We start from the raw sequence: 22,424 nt of genomic DNA on the forward strand, positions 1-22,424 counted from the left end.
CGCACGCAGCATACGCCTCCTTTAGTGGTATAGTATCTGAACGGATCAATATCTGATCCGATCAGATCAGATCTATACTAGCGTCCCCAGCAGTTTAGGGTTCCCAAAAACGCAGTGTTAGCGGGATCAACCCAGATACCTGCTAGCACCTGCGTTTTGCCCCTCCGCCCGGCCCAGTCCAGCCCACCCAAGTGCAGTATCGATCGATCACTGTCACTTACAAAACACTAAACGCATAACTGCAGCGTTCGCAGAGTCAGGCCTGATCCCTGCGATCGCTAACAGTTTTTTTGGAAGCTTTTTATTGAACTGGCAAGCACCAGCGGCCTAGTACACCCCGGTCGTAGTCAAACCAGCACTGCAGTAACACTTGGTGACGTGGCGAGTCCCATAAGTGCAGTTCAAGCTGGTGAGGTGGCAAGCACAAGTAGTGTCCCGCTGCCACCAAAAAGACAAACACAGGCCCGTCGTGCCCATAGTGCCCTTCCTGCTGCATTCGCCAATCCTAATTGGGAACCCACCACTTCTGCAGCGCCCGTACTTCCCCCATTCACATCCCCCAACGAAATGCAGTCGGCTGCATGAGAGGCATTTTTATGTGCTCCCGAGTACCCCTACCCAACGAACCCCCCCCAAAAAGATGTTGTGTCTGCAGCAAACGCGGATATAGGCGTGACACCCGCTATTATTGTCCCTCCTGTCCTGACAATCCTGGTCTTTGCATTGGTGAATGTTTTGAACGCTACCATACACTAGTTGAGTATTAGCGTAGGGTACAGCATTGCACAGACTAGGCACACTTTCACAGGGTCTCCCAAGATGCCATCGCATTTTGAGAGACCCGAACCTGGAACCGGTTACAGTTATAAAAGTTAGTTACAAAAAAAGTGTAAAAAAAAAAAAAATATATATATAAAATAAAAAAAAATAGTTGTCGTTTTATTGTTCTCTCTCTCTATTCTCTCTCTCTATTGTTCTGCTCTTTTTTTACTGTATTCTATTCTGCAGTGTTTTATTGTTATTGTTATTGTTATTGTTATTATGTTTTATCATGTTTGTTTTTCAGGTATGTAATTATTTATACTTTATTGTTTACTGTGCTTTATTGTTAACCATTTTTTTGTCTTCAGGTACGCCATTCACAACTTTGAGTGGTTATACCAGAATGATGCCTGCAGGTTTAGGTATCATCTTGGTATCATTCTTTTCAGCCAGCGGTCGGCTTTCATGTAAAAGCAATCCTAGCTGCTAATTAGCCTCTAGACTGCCTTTACAAGCCGTGGGAGGGAATGCCCCCCCCCCCCACCGTCTTCCGTGTTTTTCTCTGGCTCTCCTGTCTCAACAGGGAACCTGAGAATGCAGCCGGTGATTCAGCCAGCTGACCATAGAGCTGATCAGAGACAAGAGTGGCTCCAAACATCTCTATGGCCTAAGAAACCGGAAGCTACGAGCATTTTATGACTTAGATTTCGCCGGATGTAAATAGCGCCATTGGGAAATTGGGGAAGCATTTTATCACACCGATCTTGGTGTGGTCAGATGCTTTGAGGGCAGAGGAGAGATCTAGGGTCTAATAGACCCCAATTTTTTCAAAAAAGAGTACCTGTCACTACCTATTGCTATCATAGGGGATATTTACATTCCCCGAGATAACAATAAAAATGATTTAAAAAAAAAAAAAATGAAAGGAACAGTTTAAAAATAAGATAAAAAAGCAAAAAAATAATAAAGAAAAAAAAAAAAAAAAAAAAAGCACCCCTGTCGCCCCCTGCTCTTGCGCTAAGGCAAACGCAAGCGGCGGTCTGTCGTCAAACGTAAACAGCAATTGCACCATGCATGTGAGGTATCGCCGCGAAGGTCAGATCGAGGGCAGTAATTTTTGCAGTAGACCTCCTCTGTAGATCTAAAGTGGTAACCTGTAAAGGCTTTTAAAAATGTATTTATTTTGTTGCCACTGCACGTTTGTGCGCAATTGTAAAGCATGTCATGTTTGGTATCCATGTACTCGGTCTAAGATCATCTTTTTTATTTCATCAAACATTTGGGCAATATAGTGTGTTTTAGTGCATTAAAATTTAAAAAAGTGTGTTTTTTCCCCAAAAAATGCGTTTGAAAAATCGCTGCGCAAATACTGTGTGAAAAAAAAAAATGAAACACCCACCATTTTAATCTGTAGGGCATTTGCTTTAAAAAAATATATAATGTTTGGGGGTTCAAAGTAATTTTCTTGCAAAAAAAAAAAAACTTTTTCATGTAAAAAATAAGTGTCAGAAAGGGCTTTGTCTTCAAGTGGTTAGAAGAGTGGGTGATGTGTGACATAAGCTTCTAAATGTTGTGCATAAAATGCCAGGACAGTTCAAAACCCCCCCAAATGACCCCATTTTGGAAAGTAGACACCCCAAGCTATTTGCTGAGAGGCATGTCGAGTCCATGGAATATTTTATATTGCGACACAAGTTGCGGGAAAGAGACAAATTTTTTTTTTTTTTTTTTGCACAAAGTTGTCACTAAATGATATATTGCTCAAACATGCCATGGGAATATGTGAAATTACACCCCAAAATACATTCTGCTGCTTCTCCTGAGTACGGGGATACCATATGTGTGAGACTTTTTGGGAGCCTAGCCGTGTACGGGACCCCGAAAACCAAGCACCGCCTTCAGGCTTTCTAAGGGGCGTGAATTTTTGATTTCACTCTTCACTGCCTATCACAGTTTCGGAGGCCATGGAATGCCCAGGTGGCACAAAACCCCCCCAAATGACCCCATTTTGGAAAGTAGACACCCCAAGCTATTTGCTGAGAGGTATAGTGAGTATTTTGCAGACCTCACTTTTTGTCACAAAGTTTTGAAATTTGAAAAAAGAAAAAAAAAAAAAGTTTTTTCTTGTCTTTCTTCATTTTCAAAAACAAATGAGAGCTGCAAAATACTCACCATGCCTCTCAGCAAATAGCTTGGGGTGTCTACTTTCCAAAATGGGGTCATTTGGGGGGGTTTTGTGCCACCTGGGCATTCCATGGCCTCCGAAACGGTGTTAGGCAGTGAAGAGTAAAATCAAAAATTCACGCCCTTAAAAACGCTGAAGGCGGTGATTGGTTTTCGGGGCCCCGTACGCGGCTAGGCTCCCAAAAAGTCCCACACATGTGGTATCCCCATACTCAGGAGAAGCAGCTAAATGTATTTTGGGGTGCAATTCCACATAGGCCCATGGCCTGTGTGAGCAATATATCATTTAGTGACAACTTTGTGCAAAAAAAAAAAAAAAAAAAAAAAAAGTGTCACTTTCCCGCAACTTGTGTCAAAATATAAAATATTCCATGGACTCAATATGCCTCTCAGCAAATAGCTTGGGGTGTCTACTTTCCAAAATGGGGTCATTTGGGGGGGGTTTGTGCCACCTGGGCATTCCATGGCCTCCGAAACTGTGATAGGCAGTGAAGAGTGAAATCAAAAAGTTACACCCTTAGAAATCCTGAAGGCGGTGATTGGTTTTCGGGGTCCCATACGCGGCTAGGCTCCCAAAAAGTCCCACACATGTGGTATCCCCGTACTCAGGAGAAGTAGCTGAATATATTTTGGGGTGCAATTCCACATAGGCCCATGGCCTGTGTGAGCAATATATCATTTAGTGACAACTTTTTGTAAATATTTTTTTTTTTTTTTTTTTTTGTCATTATTCAATCACTTGGGACAAAAAAAATAAATATTCAATGGGTTCAACATGCCTATCAGCAATTTCCTTGGGGTGTCTACTTTCCAAAATGGGGTCATTTGGGGGGGGTTTGTACTGCCCTGCAATTTTAGCACCTCAAGAAATGACATAGGCAGTCATAAACTAAAAGCTGTGTAAATTCCAGAAAATGTACCCTAGTTTGTAGACGCTATAACTTTTGCGCAAACCAATAAATATACGCTTATTGACATTTTTTTTACCAAAGACATGTGGCCGAATACATTTTGGCCTAAATGTATGACTAAAATTGAGTTTATTGGATTTTTTTTATAACAAAAAGTAGAAAATATCATTTTTTTTCAAAATTTTCGGTCTTTTTCCGTTTATAGCGCAAAAAATAAAAACTGCAGAAGTGATCAAATACCATCAAAAGAAAGCTCTATTTGTGGGAAGAAAAGGACGCAAATTTCGTTTGGGTACAGCATTGCATAACCGCGCAATTAGCAGTTAAAGCGACGCAGTGCCAAATTGGAAAAAGACCTCTGGTCCTTAGGCAGCATAATGGTCCGGGGCTCAAGTGGTTAAGGGGCAGTATTTTGGGGATATAGTGTTTTTTATTTTATGTTAGCAGGTTCTTTATTTTAGGTGAAACTGCTTTTTTTGCAAGGTGTTTCTTAGCAAAGTGGGCAAGTGCAAGAACAGTGTGCACATAAAACAACTCAAATTATATCACTCATGTTCCCTGCACCTCCTACCCAATAGATAAACTAAAACTACTACCCAGTTAAGCCTATTATCTCTAATTAAAACAGACCTGCTGCTGGCCAAATTTTACACTGTTATATTTTCTGCAGTATTATTTTAATACTGTATGTATCGGCGTATAACACACATTTTTTCCCCTTTAACCTCCCTGGCGGTATGATTATTTCGGATTTTAGGTGCTGAAAGCGGTACCATTATTTTGCATGGAAATTTGGCGTTTTATATTGTAGGTCTGTAAATCTTAACAATAACACACTTAAATCTGTCCAAACCAGAGTCTAGTAGATATCCCGGGTATGATAAAGTTTGAAACACAAAAACATAAATTATAATATAATAAATAAAAATAAATAATTAAAAAAAAAAAAAAAAAAAATAGTAATAAAATAAATTTCCCCACAATTCACTATCGCTCAATTCTGCAAGTGTTCTAATTTATTATCGCTGTTTTCTAGCTGGTCTAAAGCCACTTTTGACGTAAAGGGACACTTTTTGGTTGCTATGGACAATCTCCAGTTTCCAGGCAGAAAGAACAGTGTATATCATGTAAAATTGCATGTAGGGCATGGGACAAAGCACTGGGGACAAAAGGGATGTGAAATCATTTCATACAGTACTGTAATCTGTAAGATTACAGTACTGTATGTGTTATGCTTTTGACATTTTTTTGAATTTGCCGCCAGGCTCCGCCCCCGTGCGTCGCACCGCTCGCAGGGAACGGAGCCTGGCACGGAGAGGCTTCGGAGGAGGACGGAGCCCTCGGACACAGCGGGAGACATCGCAGGATCCCGGGGACAAGGTAAGTAACGCCGCCCCAGGATCCTGCAATGCGATCCCGAGTGTGGCTCGGGGTTACCGCTAATGGTACTGAATTTTAACCCCGAGCCACACTCGGGAAAACCGCCAGGGAGGTTAAAGTCAGGTGAAAATAGTGGGTGCGTGTTATACACCGATCCCCACGATCCCCGCTGACTGTGAGGGGGAGAGGAGCGAGCGCCGCCGAAATACACATAGCCGAGTGTACTGTGTACTCAGCTAGGCTCGGCTCCTCTAGGCTCCGCTTGCAGTCACACCCAGTCCCGCCATTGGACCGATGTTATGTCCATCATAGGAGCCGGGACAAGGGGCGGGACTGGGCGGGACTGCGAGAGGAGCCGAGAGGATCCAAGAACATAAGACTTCCACTCTGTGTATCTTGACGGTGCTAATTTTAACAACGATCAGGCTGCAATGAGACTGGGCAAGGCTGCAATGAGACTGGGCAAGGCTGCAATGAGACTGGGCAAGGGTGCAATCAGACTGGGCAAGGTTGCAATGAGACTGGGCAAGGCTGCAATCAGACTGGGCAAGGTTGCAATCAGACTGGGCAAGGCTGCAATCAGACTGGGCAAGGCTGCAATCAGACTGGGCAAGGCTGCAATCAGACTGGGCAAGGCTGCAGATGGACGCTGATCATTCTGCAATGATGGACAAGGCTGAAGATGGACACTGATAAGGCTGCATTGATGGGCATTTAAATGTAAGTTTTTTTTCCTTAAACTTCCCTCCTAAAAGTTTTTTCCTTAAAATTTGCATATTATACGCAGATAAATACGGATATTTTATTTCTGGTAGTAAAGCCTCAGCTTGTGTTCTTAAAAGTTAGTAAATTCAGGCCTAGCCTTGTGTCATCTGCAGTGAATTAATTCCTGTAGTTAAACCCCCGCACACATTCTTTTCCTCTAGAATATTTTGGCAAATTCTCCCTAAAATGCCAGCCTCAGTGAACCACTGGTCAATTTCTTTCTGCTTGTCAAAGTGGGCCTATTACCATTTGATGAAAAAGTGTAGCTGCCAGACCAACCTAAAAAAGACCTTTTCTTTGAAAAATAAAAGGAATCATTGTAAGCCACATTTGCATACAGCTGTAGCAAAGGGAAAAAAAAGAAAGAAAAAGAAATACAAAATAATTCCAGAGGCAAAAATGTGCTACTTGTGTATTCTGTCACTAAAACTGTTAATGGGACTATGGTATAACACCATGTACAGACTCAAGGAATCACATAAGCATGTTATTTAAAGGATACTTGTATTGTCAGTGTTACTGTTGAAGCAACATAAAAAGGGCGAAACATGTCAAGAAGGAGTAGTCTCCAGGTAGGGCTGAAGTGTGTTTCCTTTATTGCTAAATAAAAATATATTGCAATGGCAGAGGTGTGTAGTTTGTTCTTTTTTTGTACCTTATTTCTATGATCATTCAATTTCTTTTAACTACCAATGTGTGTTGACTGGTGGTTATGCCATGCCAACAATCAGGACAATTTTAAACAGCAATATAGGCCAAATTTACTAGATGCAAAGGGCAAAGGTAGGAGTGCCCACAGATGACACAACAGCGTAAAATCGGCCAGCAGCTGGGCAATTTTAAATAGCAATTTTAGGCCTAAATTTATTAGAGACAAAAAGGCTGGGGTTTTAATACTAGATTTGGGATACTGCAGATAATAGAGCAGTGTAAAATTGGTCAGCAGCAGGACAGTTTTATTTCAAAACAATAAGCAGGGTATGCCAAACTTGTATTCTTACTATGGGGATGGGGGGTGCAGTGAATATGGGTGATAGTGTGAGGTGATTTTGGTGCACACTGATTTTGCTTTTACTTTTGTGGGAGGTTTTTTCTTTCAAAAGATGTGCCACAAACAAAAGGCAGTGACCAGAACAGTTTGGTAACAAAATGTATGCTGCTTTTTGAGCCCTCTAAACATAAAAAAAATGCCCAATCAATATAAAATAAAAATCAATAAACCCCTAAAAAACCAAAACTCCAAAATACCACCCCTAAAACAAAAGCCTGTTTAACATAAAAGGTCCTATAAACTCAAAACATACCCCCAAAGTGAATGAATTCCCCAAAATACTGCCCCTAAAACTAATTACTATTGATTTAGGGAAGCCTGGCAACAAAACCACTGACTTCAAAATATCTACAAAATAAAAGAAAAAAAACTCCCAATAATAATGAGACAAAACTCTCAAATGTGAACAGGTGCCATTGAAATGAATGGCATTTTGCTTGTTGGGTGTTTTTACAAGCTGAAAAACGCTCAGGTGTGAACAGGGCCTAATCTCTGTACCATTTGTCAGCTTTCCCTATCCTTTCCCAATACACTGCAACTATGGCTGCTCTACACCCACGTTTTTAAGTGAGAGAAACATAAAGCTTCGTACACACAGTGAGATTATTGGACGAATTACCAATTTTTTTTGCATTCTAGTCTCCATATAGAAAATTAAGAGGTTACTAAAGTTATGAAAATTCTTGTACAACACAATAAAAATTTGGAAGTGATGTAATGTATTGTATTTGTATTTGTGATTAGCTCTCGAAAGCTAACCATCAGATTATCATATGATTGCTTTGATAGCAGTATTTTTTGCCCGATTTTCTGATCGTGTGTACGGCCCTTGACAAAGCCCCCATTACTGAGCCTTCTAAGCAAGATTACCTAAATGCAATTTCCTTGCACTAAATTGTGGTAACAAAGCAGCAAGTCTGGTGAAATCCATTATTAGTTTTCCGAGACCACAAACCACCAACAGGCAGGATCTGGCTCGACCCAAAGTAAGCCTAAACCCAGGCCTCATCTCTATAAACATTCCAGCAGCATTTTTATACTGATAAAGGAGAAATTACAGCAGCTCCATAAGTGCTAGTGTCAACAGACTTTGGGCAAGTGTCAAGGGACAAGTACATCTTGAATTCAGGTACATTCCACTTGTACTGGAGATAAGTTTGAGATGCTTCCAAGAGACCATTCAGGGTTTCTTCACAGGTCAATGGACATGCAGTTGACTTCCTAAACTGCATTAGTTTGGTTCAGACTGATTTTGCATTCTGATTGACTTGTGTGAAGGAAAACGTAGTTCTAATGGGAACAAGAACCTGTCAACAGGGACCCTATGGCCCCTTTCACACGATCGGACTGATCGAATCCGCCTGTCCATTTTTCAGGCGGATCCGATCAGGCCACCTATTGACTTGTACGGGAGGCGGATCTAATCGTGCCACCCATTGACATCTATGGGGAGGAGAGATATCAGTAGAGATGTGTCCGCTGACACCTGCCTGGCATCCGATCCGACAAGACCTGCTGAAAATAGTCATATGCGTTGGATCAGATGGGAACAGATGAAAAACGTTTTCATCCGATTTCCAAATAGAGGGCTCTGACAGGTTTGTCTCAGCACAGTGAGCGGAGAGGACCTGTCATCTGCCTGTTCAGCGTGGATCAACTGAGGGATCCCCCGTTGAGCAAGCAGAGTCCGTCAAAATGGATCCGCCCTGTGTGAAAGGGGCCTAAAAGAAGCCTGTGAAAAAAATCAGCAGGATTGTTTATACAGCCCCGTTCTATAGAGGTATAAACAATGCCACATGTTTATTTCTACAGAAGCAATGTCAACATTCCTATAACACAGATCGGAGCCCCCTAGCACAATGAGTCCTGGTCTCTGTTGCAGTAACACTGGTTCCTATATAAGCAAAGCCTGCAGACAAACATTGTTAGAAAGTTCCATTTATATACACATTGCAGCAATATTCTGTTTATAAAATGTTTGCTTTTTTAATCATTTCTTTTATGTGCTGCTCAAAGTTCATCCTCCATAAAAGTTTTATTCACAAAGCTAACAACGGAGGATCCTTATTTTCATAAAGGAAAGACAGTTATTGTAGGTGAGAGCCAAATATTTATCCTTGTGTTAAAGCCCGCCTTTGTGTAAAATCAAAAATAATGAGTCTCCCAGCTGAGATTTAAAGGATAAGTTCACCTTTTCGGGCAGAATTTCACATTTCATAATAAATAAAAGCCTTTTTATAATATCATTTCTGGCCCAGCAATTGCAGTGTTCTTATTTCTCACTTACCTTATCCAAAAAAAGGTTTGAAATATCATGTTTCTGTCTTAGTTTGAAAACATTCTTTCTTCTTCCACCACTTCCTGTAGCTCAGCTCACATCCTTCTCTGTGTTTTTGCATCACAGAAAAGGGTGTGATGGGCTATGTATTATCAGTCTGGATCACACCTCCCTCATTACTATACCACCACCTACTTCTTCCCTTAAAGTGGTTATAAAGACAGTAGGTTTTTTTAACCTTAATGCATTCAATGCATTCAGATAAAAAGCATTCTGTGTGCAGCAGCCCCCCCCCCCTCAGCCCCCATAAAACTTACGTGAGCCCCATCTCTATCCAGCGATATCCACAAGTGCCTCAGCCATCCGAGACATTCTCTCCTTATTGGCTGAGACACAGCAGCAGCACCAATGGCTCCAGCTGCTGCCAATCAAACTCAATTAATTAGGAGAGAGAGGGGGCGGGGCCCAATGGCAACTCCATGTCTGAATGGATACACGGAGCTGCAGCTCGGCTCGGGTGCCCCCATAGCAAGCTGCTTGCTGTGGGGGCACTCAACAGGAGGGAGGGGCCAGGAACTCCAGCCAGGGAGCCAAGAAGAGGAGGATTTGGGCCGCCCTGTGCAAAACCACTGCACAGAGCAGGTCAATATAACATGTTTGTTATTTTAATCGAAAAAAAAATGAGACTTTACAATCATTTTAAGGTGACCATACACATTACAATCTGATTGTATAATCTCCTTTAGATCTCCCATCAGCTATGTAGTGCAAGGGCCTGCCTGATTTGGTGCAAATTGAATGGATTGTTCAGGTGGGTCCAGTTATTCCATAGTTCAGGTAAATCTAAAGGAAATGGTACAATCAGATTGCATAATATATAGCCATGATTATACAAGTACATAGGAGGGAGTGGATGGAGACACCCAGCTGTCAGGCCCCATTCACATCTTCACATAGCGGGATCTTACATTCCTGCACACTTTTTTGGGGCTTTTTGGAGCGTTTCCACTCATCAGTGTTAATTTTGACATCAAATTTCAATTTAGTTGTAGTCATAGTCTTTTGGCTAAAATTACATTTTATTTTTATTCGTATTTTAGTCAACTAAAATAATTTTAGGCCTGTAAATGCTGCACAGTGCTTTGGATGGTGGTCTGAAGAAACCTGTAATGTACACAGTGCTCTAGGCAGTCGGGAGGCCTGTTAATGCTGCACAGTGCTCTGGAGGGTGTTCTGAGAGGCCTGTAATGCACACAGTGCTCTGGACAGTCGGGAGGCCTATAAATACTGCAAAGTGTTCTGGAGGGTGGTCTGAGGAGCCCTGTATTGCACACAGTGCTCTGGACAATCGGGGGGCCTGTAAATGCTGCACATGTGTGCATTACAGGGTCCCTGAATGTCGAGAGCACTGTAATGCACACAGTGCTCTGGACAGTTGGGAGGCCTATAAATGCTGCCCAAGTGTGTATTACAGGCCTCCTGACTGTCCAGAGCACTGTGTGCATTACAAGCCTCTGCTCCTTAGACCTTCCAGTGCATTGTGCAGCATTCACAGGCCTCCTCTTTTTGTCACTAGATGTCCTCAGTCTTCTCTGTTGAATGACAGTCAGCAAGTGCTGGGCAGCATGGACTGCTTTTTGCTTCACTGAGGCCCACTCACCTCTGGAAAAGATCAGAGGAGGAAGAATTGTTCCTCAAGCATCAGAGGTGTGGCTAAAGGTGTGGCCTGTTAATAAGTGGGGCTTAAGTTAGATTATGAGTCTACTATGGATGGCACAGGGGTTAAGTGCACTTCTGCATAGCGCCACTAGGGTCATTGGTTTGAATCCCAACCATGGCACTACCTGCATGGAGGTTGCATGTTCTCCCTGTGCCTGCATGTTCTACCAGCAGGCTGGCTGGTAAGTGTGCTGGGAAATCTTTTGTTTGTTTTTCATATTGTCCCTGTGCCTGTAACCTCCAGGTATTCTGGTTTCCTTCCACACTCCAAAGACATGGTGGTAGGTTAAATTGCTCCTGTCTAAATTGGCCCTAGTATGAGTATGTATGTATAAATGTGAGTTTGGGACCTTAGATTGTAAGCTCCTTGAGGGCAGGGACTGATGTGAATGTACAATATGTGTGTAAAGTGCTGTGTAAATTGATGATGCACTATAAGTACCTATAATAAATAAATAAATATGAAACACAGCTGAAGCGCTCCAACTATCAGTCCATTTTTTTCCTGTATTTTTCTTTGTGATCTTATGACCACTGAGACCTCACTAGTCATTCCTTCTGTCTGTGTAGTAGCAGTGGACTGGTAGCATTCCTATGTTAACAGAGGAAGTACTCTTTGGTGTGGGGTTACATTTGCGGGCATTGTCAGCACTTGCAGTGGTGGACGCTCCAATGTGTTACCTCTACTATTCACTGCTATAGGGAGAAAATGGGCTGATGTCGTTACAAATTTGGCAATAAAATATTGATCTTTTCTTAGGGGAAATACGAATTTTGCATAGAGTTACACTTTAAAGCATCAGATTTTTGTGCCAAAATGCTCTCAAAATGTAAATGCAGTCCTAGCCCCATAGAATAGACAAAATGAAGTCAAGGAGGTTGATTGACTGAAGGAGTATAGAAGAGAATGATTACTTAATGGTGTATTCTTAAACATATACAGAGCTATTTATCTTGTGAAACTGTAGATACATTCGGTCAGTAAGACTGGAGGCAAAACTGAATGTTAATAGACAATTTTCTCTCCAAGCTGAATGGTATTCATTCATGAAAAACAGATCGGCTCAGGAACATACCACATTTTGGCCACTAGATGGACCTGACAATCATAGTAAATTAGTATTCATTTCCTATGATCATCAGCTACATCTAGTGGCCATGATGTGGTATTTTCTTGATTCATGAGAGAAAATTTGATTTTCCCTCCATTTGCACAGTGTGTACATGCAATTTCACAGGACAAATAGCTCTACATTTTTTTTCATGAATACAGCCCTTCGTAGACATGGTAAAGCTGCATTCACTTTTACAAACCCAAACCTGTGTAACAGAAATTTTAAAAAAGTACATTTGCATATGTTTGGAAGATTGGACAAAACGTTACCTTATTCACTAAAATACTCCAATAAGCAAGCAGGCAGTGCTGGGCTTTAAACATGCTCTGCAACCAATCTAACATGGAAGCGCCACATAATATATATTTGTAAAAGAAAGATTTTTTTTTTATTTTTAATAATAATAATAATAACTAAAAGATCAGTTAACAAATTTATAAATGTTTGCAAAAAAAGTTCAAATAGAAATGACCAAAAACCCATTTGGTATCTCTTAAGTTATAAAACTTTTTTCTTTAATCTCACCTGTTCTTTGATTATATACATTATTTACCTTTTTTTTTTTTTAAGGCATTTTTAAAGTCAAATGCAGTTTTAATTACCTCTCTAAGCGCTCTTCAGTAGCTCAGCTGTGTTACATGTTGGTAAAGTGTGTAGCTCTGCTCAATATTGCCACCTTGTGGACATTGGTAGGCATTAGTTAATCAAAAAGTCACAAAATCACAAATCTGCTTGTCCACAACAGAGTGCTGTTAGGAACTAGGAGCCCTTTTATATGTTGTGTAATAGAATTTTCTATTCAACTTAATTTTATTATATTTAGCTTGGAAATATACATTATTAAATGCTTTTAAAATATGTTAAGTAATCCTGGTAACAGATTAATATATTGTTAAAATTTACAGTGCTAAACCAGAAAATATGCATCCGTAGTTTAAAGACATAATGGCTTCTCTTGCTCCTAAATGTATATTTCTTAATATATGCCTCATTGTGATACTAAGAGCCTTCTGTTCTGTATTTGCAGTAACCAGCTTATGACTTGGGATATAAAGAATCTATTCTATTCTAGCTCCTCTAATAGAGTTCAGAGGAATTTAGTATTAAGGCAGACGACACAAGTCCCCTATTTTCAATTTTCTACAAGTGATTAAAGGCACATTGGCTTCTTAACGTGGAATGTTTGCAGTCTAAATCTGTAAACCTCTAGCATACTTCACACAAGTGTTCAATGATTGCTGACTGGAACACTTTCTTGTATGCGTAAAACTTAAAGGTGATATGTCAGTATGGAAATATGGGCATTGCCGTTATAGACTTGTTTTTAAAGGTGCAGTGTCTAAGATTGTAATGCGTTTCCTTACTTAGCATTTCACTGACTTAGTCCAAGCATTCAACCAGTGGACCACTGCAACATCTTGCACTTTTTTCAGGCCAATCACTTATTAGTAGGGATGAGCTCAAGGTTAGGTCTGATCACAGGTTCAGACTTTACTTTGCCTATTCAGACATTCATCCAAAAGGACCTTTTTGTTCATTTAATGGGAGCCAAGTGTCATGTATATAAGTGCTTTCTACCACCACTATATAGAACAGCTTCCTATTGGTGGTTATTAGGGAATCAGAAGTTTCCAGCATCCACCGCATCACCTAGAAACCAGTGACATTCCCCAGCTTCGTTCATTTACTGGCCGTTAAAAAAAGGGGCAGGGATATCGCTGATGTTACTGACTAAATATGCCTACGTGGGAGACCCCGACCCTAATGCCCCATACACATGATTGGATTTTCCGACAACAAATGTTGGATGTGAGCTTGTTGGTGGTAAGTCCGACCGTGTGTATGCTCCATCGAACATTTGTTGTTGGATTTTCCGCCAACAAATGTTGGCTAGCAGGTTCTCAAATTTTCCGCCAACAAATGTTTGTTTTTGGACTTTCTGATTGTGTGTACACAAGTCCGTCGGGCAAAAGTCCATGCATACTCAGAATCAAGTACGAGCCGGAGATATAACTAGCGTTCGTAATGGAGATATCACGTACATCTTGTACGTCACTACATTCGTAATTGTTGGGCAACATTTGTGTGACCGTGTGTATGCAAGACAAGTTGGAGTCAACATCCTTCGAACAAAAATCCACGGTTTTGTTGTCGGAAAGTCCGATCGCGTGTACCAGGCATTAGTCTACATTTAGTGAGGGAGACCAAGAGATGTCATTCACAGCCACAGGATCTGACGTATCCACTGCTTGGAGGTTTTTTCTTTCAGCAGTTGGTGGGCATTGTTAAATAGGATCTGTGACTTGGAGGGTTAGCTGTTAGGAGTTATTAAAACACCCCTAGCAGTCTGACATATGTATGGATTAGATCTGTTTTATACTGAAAAGTATTATTAAACTTGAAATATCCATGAACATCGCATTTGTCTGGTTAATATTATGGCCTTGCAGGAAAAGTAGGAATCAATGAATGTTCAGGCTAAGATTAGTTTCAAAACTCCCTCCTGTATGTTCTGTACATATTATCTGATCTGAATTAATAACAATGCCAAAGAGATGAGTTTCAAAGATTAAAAGATGTAAAGATCAGTGAGACAAGGATATGACCTGACATATTACCCCTGTTTCATAGCATTCAGTTTGCTACATATTGTAATAAATGCATGTTAATCAGTTATTCAAACAATGAATGCACATATTTCCACAGAAAAAAAAAATGTTTATTTTTTCCCTCAGGAGCCTGCAGAGCATTGCACCTGTGATCAGTAGATCATGGGTGTAATGTCAGGCTCCTGCAGACTCTCACTACAGCTGTCGCATGTAGCGAAAACTGTAGCCTGCAGCAACATGTTACATGTTACACCCTATATATGGGTGTAAGGTGTAAAATGCTCCCAAAGGTGAACTTATCCTTTAAAGTGGTGTTCCACCCAAAAAAAAAAATCATTAATGTGCATGAAAAAAAAAAAAAACATTTGGAGAAAATTTTTTTTTTTTACTCACCTCTTTAATGCCTGTTGCTCGGGGGTCCCTCGTAATCTGCCTCCTTCAGCGCCTGGGCTCCTGACGTCACTTCCCTCGGCACAGGAAGGGAGATTAGCTCTCCCCCCTCCCTCTAGGCAATCATCTGGGACACGTGACCGGTCCCAGATGATTGTGCGGCCAGTCACGGCGCGCGGCTTGCGCATGCGCAGTGGGTGTCCAGCTGTGAAGCCACAGCCGGGCGCCCACAGTTAGAATGCCGGTGCCGTCAAGCGGAGGGGGAGGCAAGCGGGGCTTCGATCCCCCACATCGCTGGACCCTGGGACAGGTACGTGTCCAATTATTAAAAGTTAGCAACTGCAGTATTTGTAGCTGCTGACTTTTAATTGTTACTTTTTTTAAGGAGTTGGTCTGTATGGACTTAAAACATTAAAGGAGAAGTCCAGCCTAAGCTCGTTTGACTGTACTTCTCCTATGGATCACAGGAGTGCAATTCGTTTTGCAGTCCAGTGACCCATTTTCAGCAGAGATCGGTCTGAAGTCTGCTCTTTGCTGATGTCACAGAAATCAGTCCGGGCACCGCGTCATCCCGACAATGGAAGTTTGGATCCGCCAGGTGCCTGGACTGACACCGATCTTAGCCTCTCAGCGCGCTGCTGAGAGGCTAAGACGGCCGCTCCCCACCCTTCCATAGCTCAGTGCTCCAGTGAGCGTTGAGGAACAGAGCGGAGAGATGCTGATTGACAGTCACCAGCTCTCTGCTCAGGGAGCTGTGAGAACCAAGCCATCGGTGGTGTACGCTGGGGGACAGATGCAGCATTGGACCGATGTGGCATCTACCTATGTAAGTATGATGGGGAAAAAAAAACAAACCCATACTTCTTTTTTAAATTGATAGTGAATGTTATTTTCTGCAAGTAACATTGCATGACACACGTTTCATACCACCAGTGTAGTAGTAAATAAATAGTAGAAAGGAGTTTTCTCAACAAATAACAGGCATATACTCTCTCCAAAAACATAGCTTTCTGGGAAAACTGCAAACCCGCTCTAATAGATTTGGAAATTCTATGCAAATCCAAGTCTAACTCATTGGTTTAGAACAAAAACCCACTTAGTGAATTCTCCCATATGGAATGTCAATCTTCCTAGGTTGAGGTTCACCAACCTCATTACAATCTGACTGCATAGTCTTTTTTATATCTACCAATAACTAAGTGGGCCAAGTGCCTTCTTGAATTAATACAAATTGATTAGATAGTTTAAGCAGGTCCTCATAATAAAATCTATTTGAAAAATGTAAAGTTAGATATGTAAAAATTATACAGTTAGATTGTAACATGTATGGTGAGCTTTACAGCATGGCTCAATAAAAATCCACTGGTATTACCTCAATTTCAAAATGGTGGACAATAGCAAAGCCAAAGAAATATGATTCTGTTTGTATTTTTAAAGCTCATCTTCAGCCACATTTCCAACTATAACTACTTTTTTCTTATTTTTGAATGGAAAGAGGAAGGGTGATAAATGAGGAAAATTGTGTCATTGGGAAAGCAGGACACCAGCAACAACACAAATCAGACAGAGGGTTTACCTTTCCTCACTTTACTTTAAAATAAAGTTTTACTCCTGCTAGAACTAACAATAACATTTACAACTGGATTACAAAATCTCTCTCTCTATCTCCTTCTCTCTCTCTCTCTCTCTCTCTCTCTCTCTCTCTCTCTCTCTCTCCCCCCCCCCCCCCCTCTCTCTCTCTCTCTCTCTCCCCTTCTCTCTCTCTCTCTCTCTCTCCCCTTCTCTCTCTCTCTCCTTCTCTCTCTCTCTCCCCCCTTCTCTCTCTCTCTCTCTCTCTCTCTCTCTCTCTCTCTCTCTCCCCTTCTCTCTCTCCCCTTCTCTCTCTCTCTCTCTCTCTCTCTCTCTCCCCTCTCTCTCTCTCTCTCCCCTCTCTCTCTCTCCCCCTCTCTCTCCCTCTCCCTCTCCCTCTCCCCTTCTCTCTCTCTCTCTCCTTCTCTCTCTCTCTCTCTCTCCCCTCTCTCTCTCTCCCCCTCTCTCTCCCTCTCCCTCTCCCCTTCTCTCTCTCTCTCTCTCTCTCTTTATGTTACCATAAAAAAATTATAAAGACAAAAAAAACTGTACAGTGAAAATAATAATATTTTATGTTCATATTTATACAAGAAATATTTATTTGTAACAGAAAGGAAGGCTTTATTTTACAAACATCTTTGAAGTTAGGTGGTAGCTAGTATTCAGTCAACAAAATCTGTACCAAGTGTGTCTGTACCAACTTCTTCCACTACACTGTGCGGATTGTGTTGATTCATAGCAAAATTTACATAAGGAAACTATTTTAGACTAGCAAAGTTACAGTATTCCAAGAAATGGGCAGGGATATGTGGAAGGGCAAAGATTTGAATCCCTGCATATATGGATGGAAAATAAAAATCATGAAAAGACATTTGTTTTCACAGATAGGCCAGCAATAATTGTATTTTATTTTATTTGGCTGGGGGTAATTTTATCAGGCCATATTAGATACAAATAGTGGTAAGTGCAGATTTAAATAGAAGCTATACTTTCTCAAATATATTTTAGAAATTGATTTAGCTTAATGTTATCAAAGTAGTATTATAGCTGTGAAATGCATCTTAGTTGGATCTTAGTTTGCCATGTTCTAACAATGTACTCCATTAAAGAAAGAGGACATTAGCTTAGTTTTTTTTTACCAGAAACTGAAAGTAAATGAAAAGTAAAAATATAATTCAAGTGAATAAAGCAAATGTGTATCTCTGAGCTCTAAGCGTATATCACTGGCACTGGGTGTAATAAAGGAAATTAAATATTTTTTTTTTTAAATTGGTTGCCAGAAAGAAATAATCAAATAATCTCTTTTTAAACCTAAGTATGATTTTTAGTGGATAGTTCCAGCTTGGACCAATGTACACATGTAGGCATACATATTCATGTATGTAAATATACATATCTCATGCCTGAGTGATTGCTGTGGAAGCTGACACTCACTGTAGTAGTCATCTCTACTACAGTAATAGCAGTGATCTTCAGGATCCTGTACCAAGAGGCTGCCCTTCTACAGAGTAACAATAGGGGGGCGCCACTGCCACTCACAGCACGCCTTGTATTTTTTCCAGTGAATACGAACAGTCCTCTAATTGGATAAGGTGGAGAGGCTGTGTCCTGATCTCCACCTAGTCCAATCAGAGAATGCCTGTATTCATTTAAAAAAAATTCAAGGTGTTCTACGAATGGTGGTGGTGCTGAGCGAGCACCCCCCTGTGGTTACAGTGCAGAAGGGCAGCCACTTGTCACAAAGCCTGCAGGATCCCAACTATCACTGTAGTAACACTAACTAATAATGTAATTTGCAGCTTCCAGAGATATGAAATATGCACTCAGGTGTGAGATATGCATACTAACATTGGTCCAACTTGGACCAATGTAACTATTCCATAAAAATCATACCTAGGCTTGAGCTTGAGCTATAAAAGCTAAATGAATGACAGTGGTAAACAGACATAGTGGGGTGGGATTGGTTTGCTAAAGGAGTTGAGTCTGTTCTCTTAGCAAGGGGAATGTTCACTTTTTAAAGTATATAATTTAAAAAGGTGACACTCTGAGAACCCTATCATATAGTAGAAAAATCTTTTTTTTTTTTCTTCATTTCTCTCACACATGATTAGGAAATCAAAGTGAACCCAACTTCACATTATTCGCTAAAATTCACTCTGCTAGGTGCACATTTTCGAATCTTTTAACAAATCGAATTCGTTGTCTTTTAAACAATCGACAATGACAATGAAATGACAATAGAAAATAAACAAAATGTCTTTGACACTTACCGGCACAGATACTTCATGGTTACTCTTCAGTTTTCCCAATATAGTATAGCCATCTACACTAATTTTTCCTCTGGGAACCAGCTGGAATGATTCCACTTTGATGCAGTCAATGTAAAGAGTGAGTTTAGACTTCTCCACGCTGAAAAGTACTTTGTGAAACTTGGTGTCAAACAAAAAGGGGAGCTGTTTGAAAGTGACGGTGTTCAATCTTCCATCTGTTCCTTTGTATGAGAACTCAAGAGCCTTTTTAGGGCCATTGAAATTAATAGAAGCTTGCTGCTTCCCTTCTGAGTCCACAATTTGCCAGATAGTCCAATATTTGTTCTTTGAGTTTTCTTTCATCCGGAAAGTAAACATAAAGGAATATTCCTCTGGTAGTCCACTACCATAGATGTGCCTATAGAATATAATATTTGTCACTATGCTAGTTAGTCATTGGACAAAATGTAATGCAGAGTATATATAAGACTCCATTAGGGTTTGTGTAAATGGGCATTTTTTTAATCATTTGATTTAAATTTCAAACACATCAAATGCAGGTCAGCAAATTCCTATTTACTAAAGTGGTGCAATGTGGGTTACCGAGACTGCATTGACCTGCTTTGCATGGCATTTTTCTAGATGCAGGATATTAAGTTGTGTTTGATTACAACGCAAACCAGTTGTGATTCCAATCCCAATGTATGCAATTGAGCACTGTTGTGCTTGAATTAAAGGTTGGCATTTGACACCAATGCACCTGTACACAAACCCTTAGATGGGCTAAAGGGTTTTTTCACTGAATGTATTAATTGTGCCACATACACACAAATTAACAAAGCCTGAATCAATTTACTGTGTTTAGATTATACAACAGATGTGAATATGAACTGTCTTTGCCATAAATAACCTTAAAACACACTCAACTACAGACAATCTATTTCTTATGGATATTACTTTAGGGTGTAGTGTCAGTGGTTGCGGCTCACTAGTAAACTCTCCATAAAAATATGTATAGAATGTGATCTGGAGAGATGAAAAAAAGGAAGTTCAGCTCAAAGCAATGTGAAAAGGAGAAAAAATGAGGGGTGTCAAGAGGGACTCCATGCAAAAATAAAACAGTATGGGGTACCCCTCATGTTCCACACCAGATATGGATAGATTTTAAGGGAAACAGGAGTGGAGTACCCCCCCAAAATCCATGGCAGACCTTTACCCAAGCACAAAACCTGGCAGGCCAGATCAAAGGAGGTGGGTAAGTGCCCCCTTTGCTCCTGAACTATACCAGGTCACATGGACTCAGCATGGAAAGGGTACTTTGCCAGGAGAAACCCATGTTGATAAGGACAAGGGCCTCTTCCCCACAACCTTGGCCAGTGGTTATGGAGGTCTGCATGAAGGGAGCTAATCCTAATCTGAAAGACCTCTTAAATGCCTTTTTTTTTTTCTAAAATCTATAGCAGATGTGTTTGGCTCATCACCTTTGAGCAGAAGTAGTGTAGTCAGCCATGGAAAGAGGTATTTCTGGACAATGTAGCCTGTATGAGGGTATCTTTGTAGTAGTAGATTGGAATTGTGGAACTGAGCTACATAAAATTTACTAACGTTTCTTGATAGAGATATTCTTTAAATCGGAGAGAATGAAGACAATGCTAGCTAAAATATATATCTTTCCACAAATTAAAATTGTTTGATGTGAATAAAACCCATATTAGCCTAGTCAGCATCTTACCATTTACTTTCCATCACAATAAAATTATAAATTGAAATCTTGAAACGTGCTCAAGGCATCTTGTTTGAATATTTTAATTGGGTAAACTGCAATACGTGTATTATGATTGTAAATGGATGGTTTAAATAAAGCTGTAACTTCTACAACAGTAACAGCAGCAGAAGCCTAGGAACCCTGTGCATATGTCGAATATCTAGCAAGATTTTTCAGCACTACCATATGTGAACAGCGACTGCACATGCCTGTATGTGATCCAACTTGTCACTAGAGAGCGCTCGTTCCCAAGAAATGAAATACATTTAACTCATGAATGTGTGCTTGTACAGATCTAATACATTGTTGCCTTGTATGTTTTGTTTTGTAAGCCAACTATGTTTTCATTTATCCTTATATGAGCAAAATTCCTTTTAAATAGCTAGTCTAATTAGAAAGCAGGATGCTAAAACCAAAACCACAGCATTAATTAGATGTACATAATCAAACTTGCCACCCAGATAACAAAAAATCTCTCCAGGGAATTTTGATTTTATACTGGTTTCATACTGTACATCTTACTCTGATGTGTCTTTTACCAGTTCTAAAGTTATTCAATAAAAAATATGCCATTTATGAAAATACACACCTTGTCATGATTCTGAAGTCAACATTGGGCCCCAGCTGATAGGCTACTTGATAGGGAGAAGTACCCACCACTGATTGAATAGCCCCGACAGAGGCAGCTCTGTCAATTTGGAACTTGGAGATCAGATCAAAGCCTAGAACAGGAAATGGTAAACTCGTGTTTATGGTGGAAGAGATAAACAACTATTAATGACTTGCATCTGCAGAGCCTTTGATGGCCATTCATTTTTACTTTGAAACAAAATTGTCATGGGGGTTGAAAATTGGACAACCATGAAGCAGCCTTTATTTAACATCTTACAGAATGCAAGGATGGAAACGTCACAATTTCTAACGAGAATAGGTTATGGAGCTGTCTATCCAAAATGCATTCCCCCTGGTCTACAGATGTACAAAACTGCTTACCATTAAAGTCACTCTTCACTTACCTGGAAGGTCATCCTGTCCACCATTAAGGGGTGGGCATGTGTGCTGTATGTTGTTGAATTTTAGATTGAAAGGGAATCCTGAAACAAGATATTGATTCACGTCAGAAGCAAGCTTTACCGCATATCTAAAGTTAAGAACAAAAATCAATAGTTTTTCATCTTACGGTCCTCAGATGTAGTGGCCGCATTCGTCTTCACTCTTACCTGGTAATCCTTCCATTAACACACTTCTTTTTCTAATCTGACAAACGCACTGAGCAGCGTAGACACCCTAGGACAGGGAGTGAGCTAGGACTACATAACACTGTTAGGACTACATAACATTTCTCTTTCTTCTTATAATAGGGGAAGTTGTTTTGAAGTACATGGAGATAACAGGTACCAATGCTAACTGATAACAGTCCAGAGGTAGAGAATACAGGAAGTTAAGCTGTCATATGTCATATGTGGTTCGAATCTCGGCAGGTTCAGCAGGAACCGACCGAGATTCGAACCGTTAAGGGGCAGGCTGAATGTATCAAGTTGATTAATTGAGTTGATCTGTTCCTGTTGAATCGGCTGAGATTCAAACCATTAATAGACAGGCTGAATGTACCAAGTTGATCGATGGAGTTAATCAGTTCCTACTTAATCGGTTGAGATTCTAACCGTTAATGGGCAG

The 22,424-nt window shown here is 40.5% G+C and overlaps 1 protein-coding gene across 1 annotated transcript in view; it reads right to left on the reverse strand.

Annotated features, from left to right (window-relative positions):
• COL9A1 (collagen type IX alpha 1 chain) overlaps positions 1 to 22,424 on the reverse strand; it is a 196,953-nt gene that overhangs the window by 171,866 nt on the left and 2,663 nt on the right. The window contains exons 3-5 of the mRNA XM_073626742.1: positions 21,764 to 21,841; positions 21,337 to 21,469; positions 19,004 to 19,400 (exon numbers count right to left, since the gene is read on the reverse strand). Of these exons, the coding sequence (XP_073482843.1) occupies positions 19,004 to 19,400; positions 21,337 to 21,469; positions 21,764 to 21,841 (608 nt within the window). The remainder of the gene's footprint in view (positions 1 to 19,003; positions 19,401 to 21,336; positions 21,470 to 21,763; positions 21,842 to 22,424) is intronic.

This window comes from Aquarana catesbeiana, linkage group LG04, assembly GCF_042186555.1.
Source record: "Aquarana catesbeiana isolate 2022-GZ linkage group LG04, ASM4218655v1, whole genome shotgun sequence".
NCBI lineage: Eukaryota > Metazoa > Chordata > Amphibia > Anura > Ranidae > Aquarana > Aquarana catesbeiana.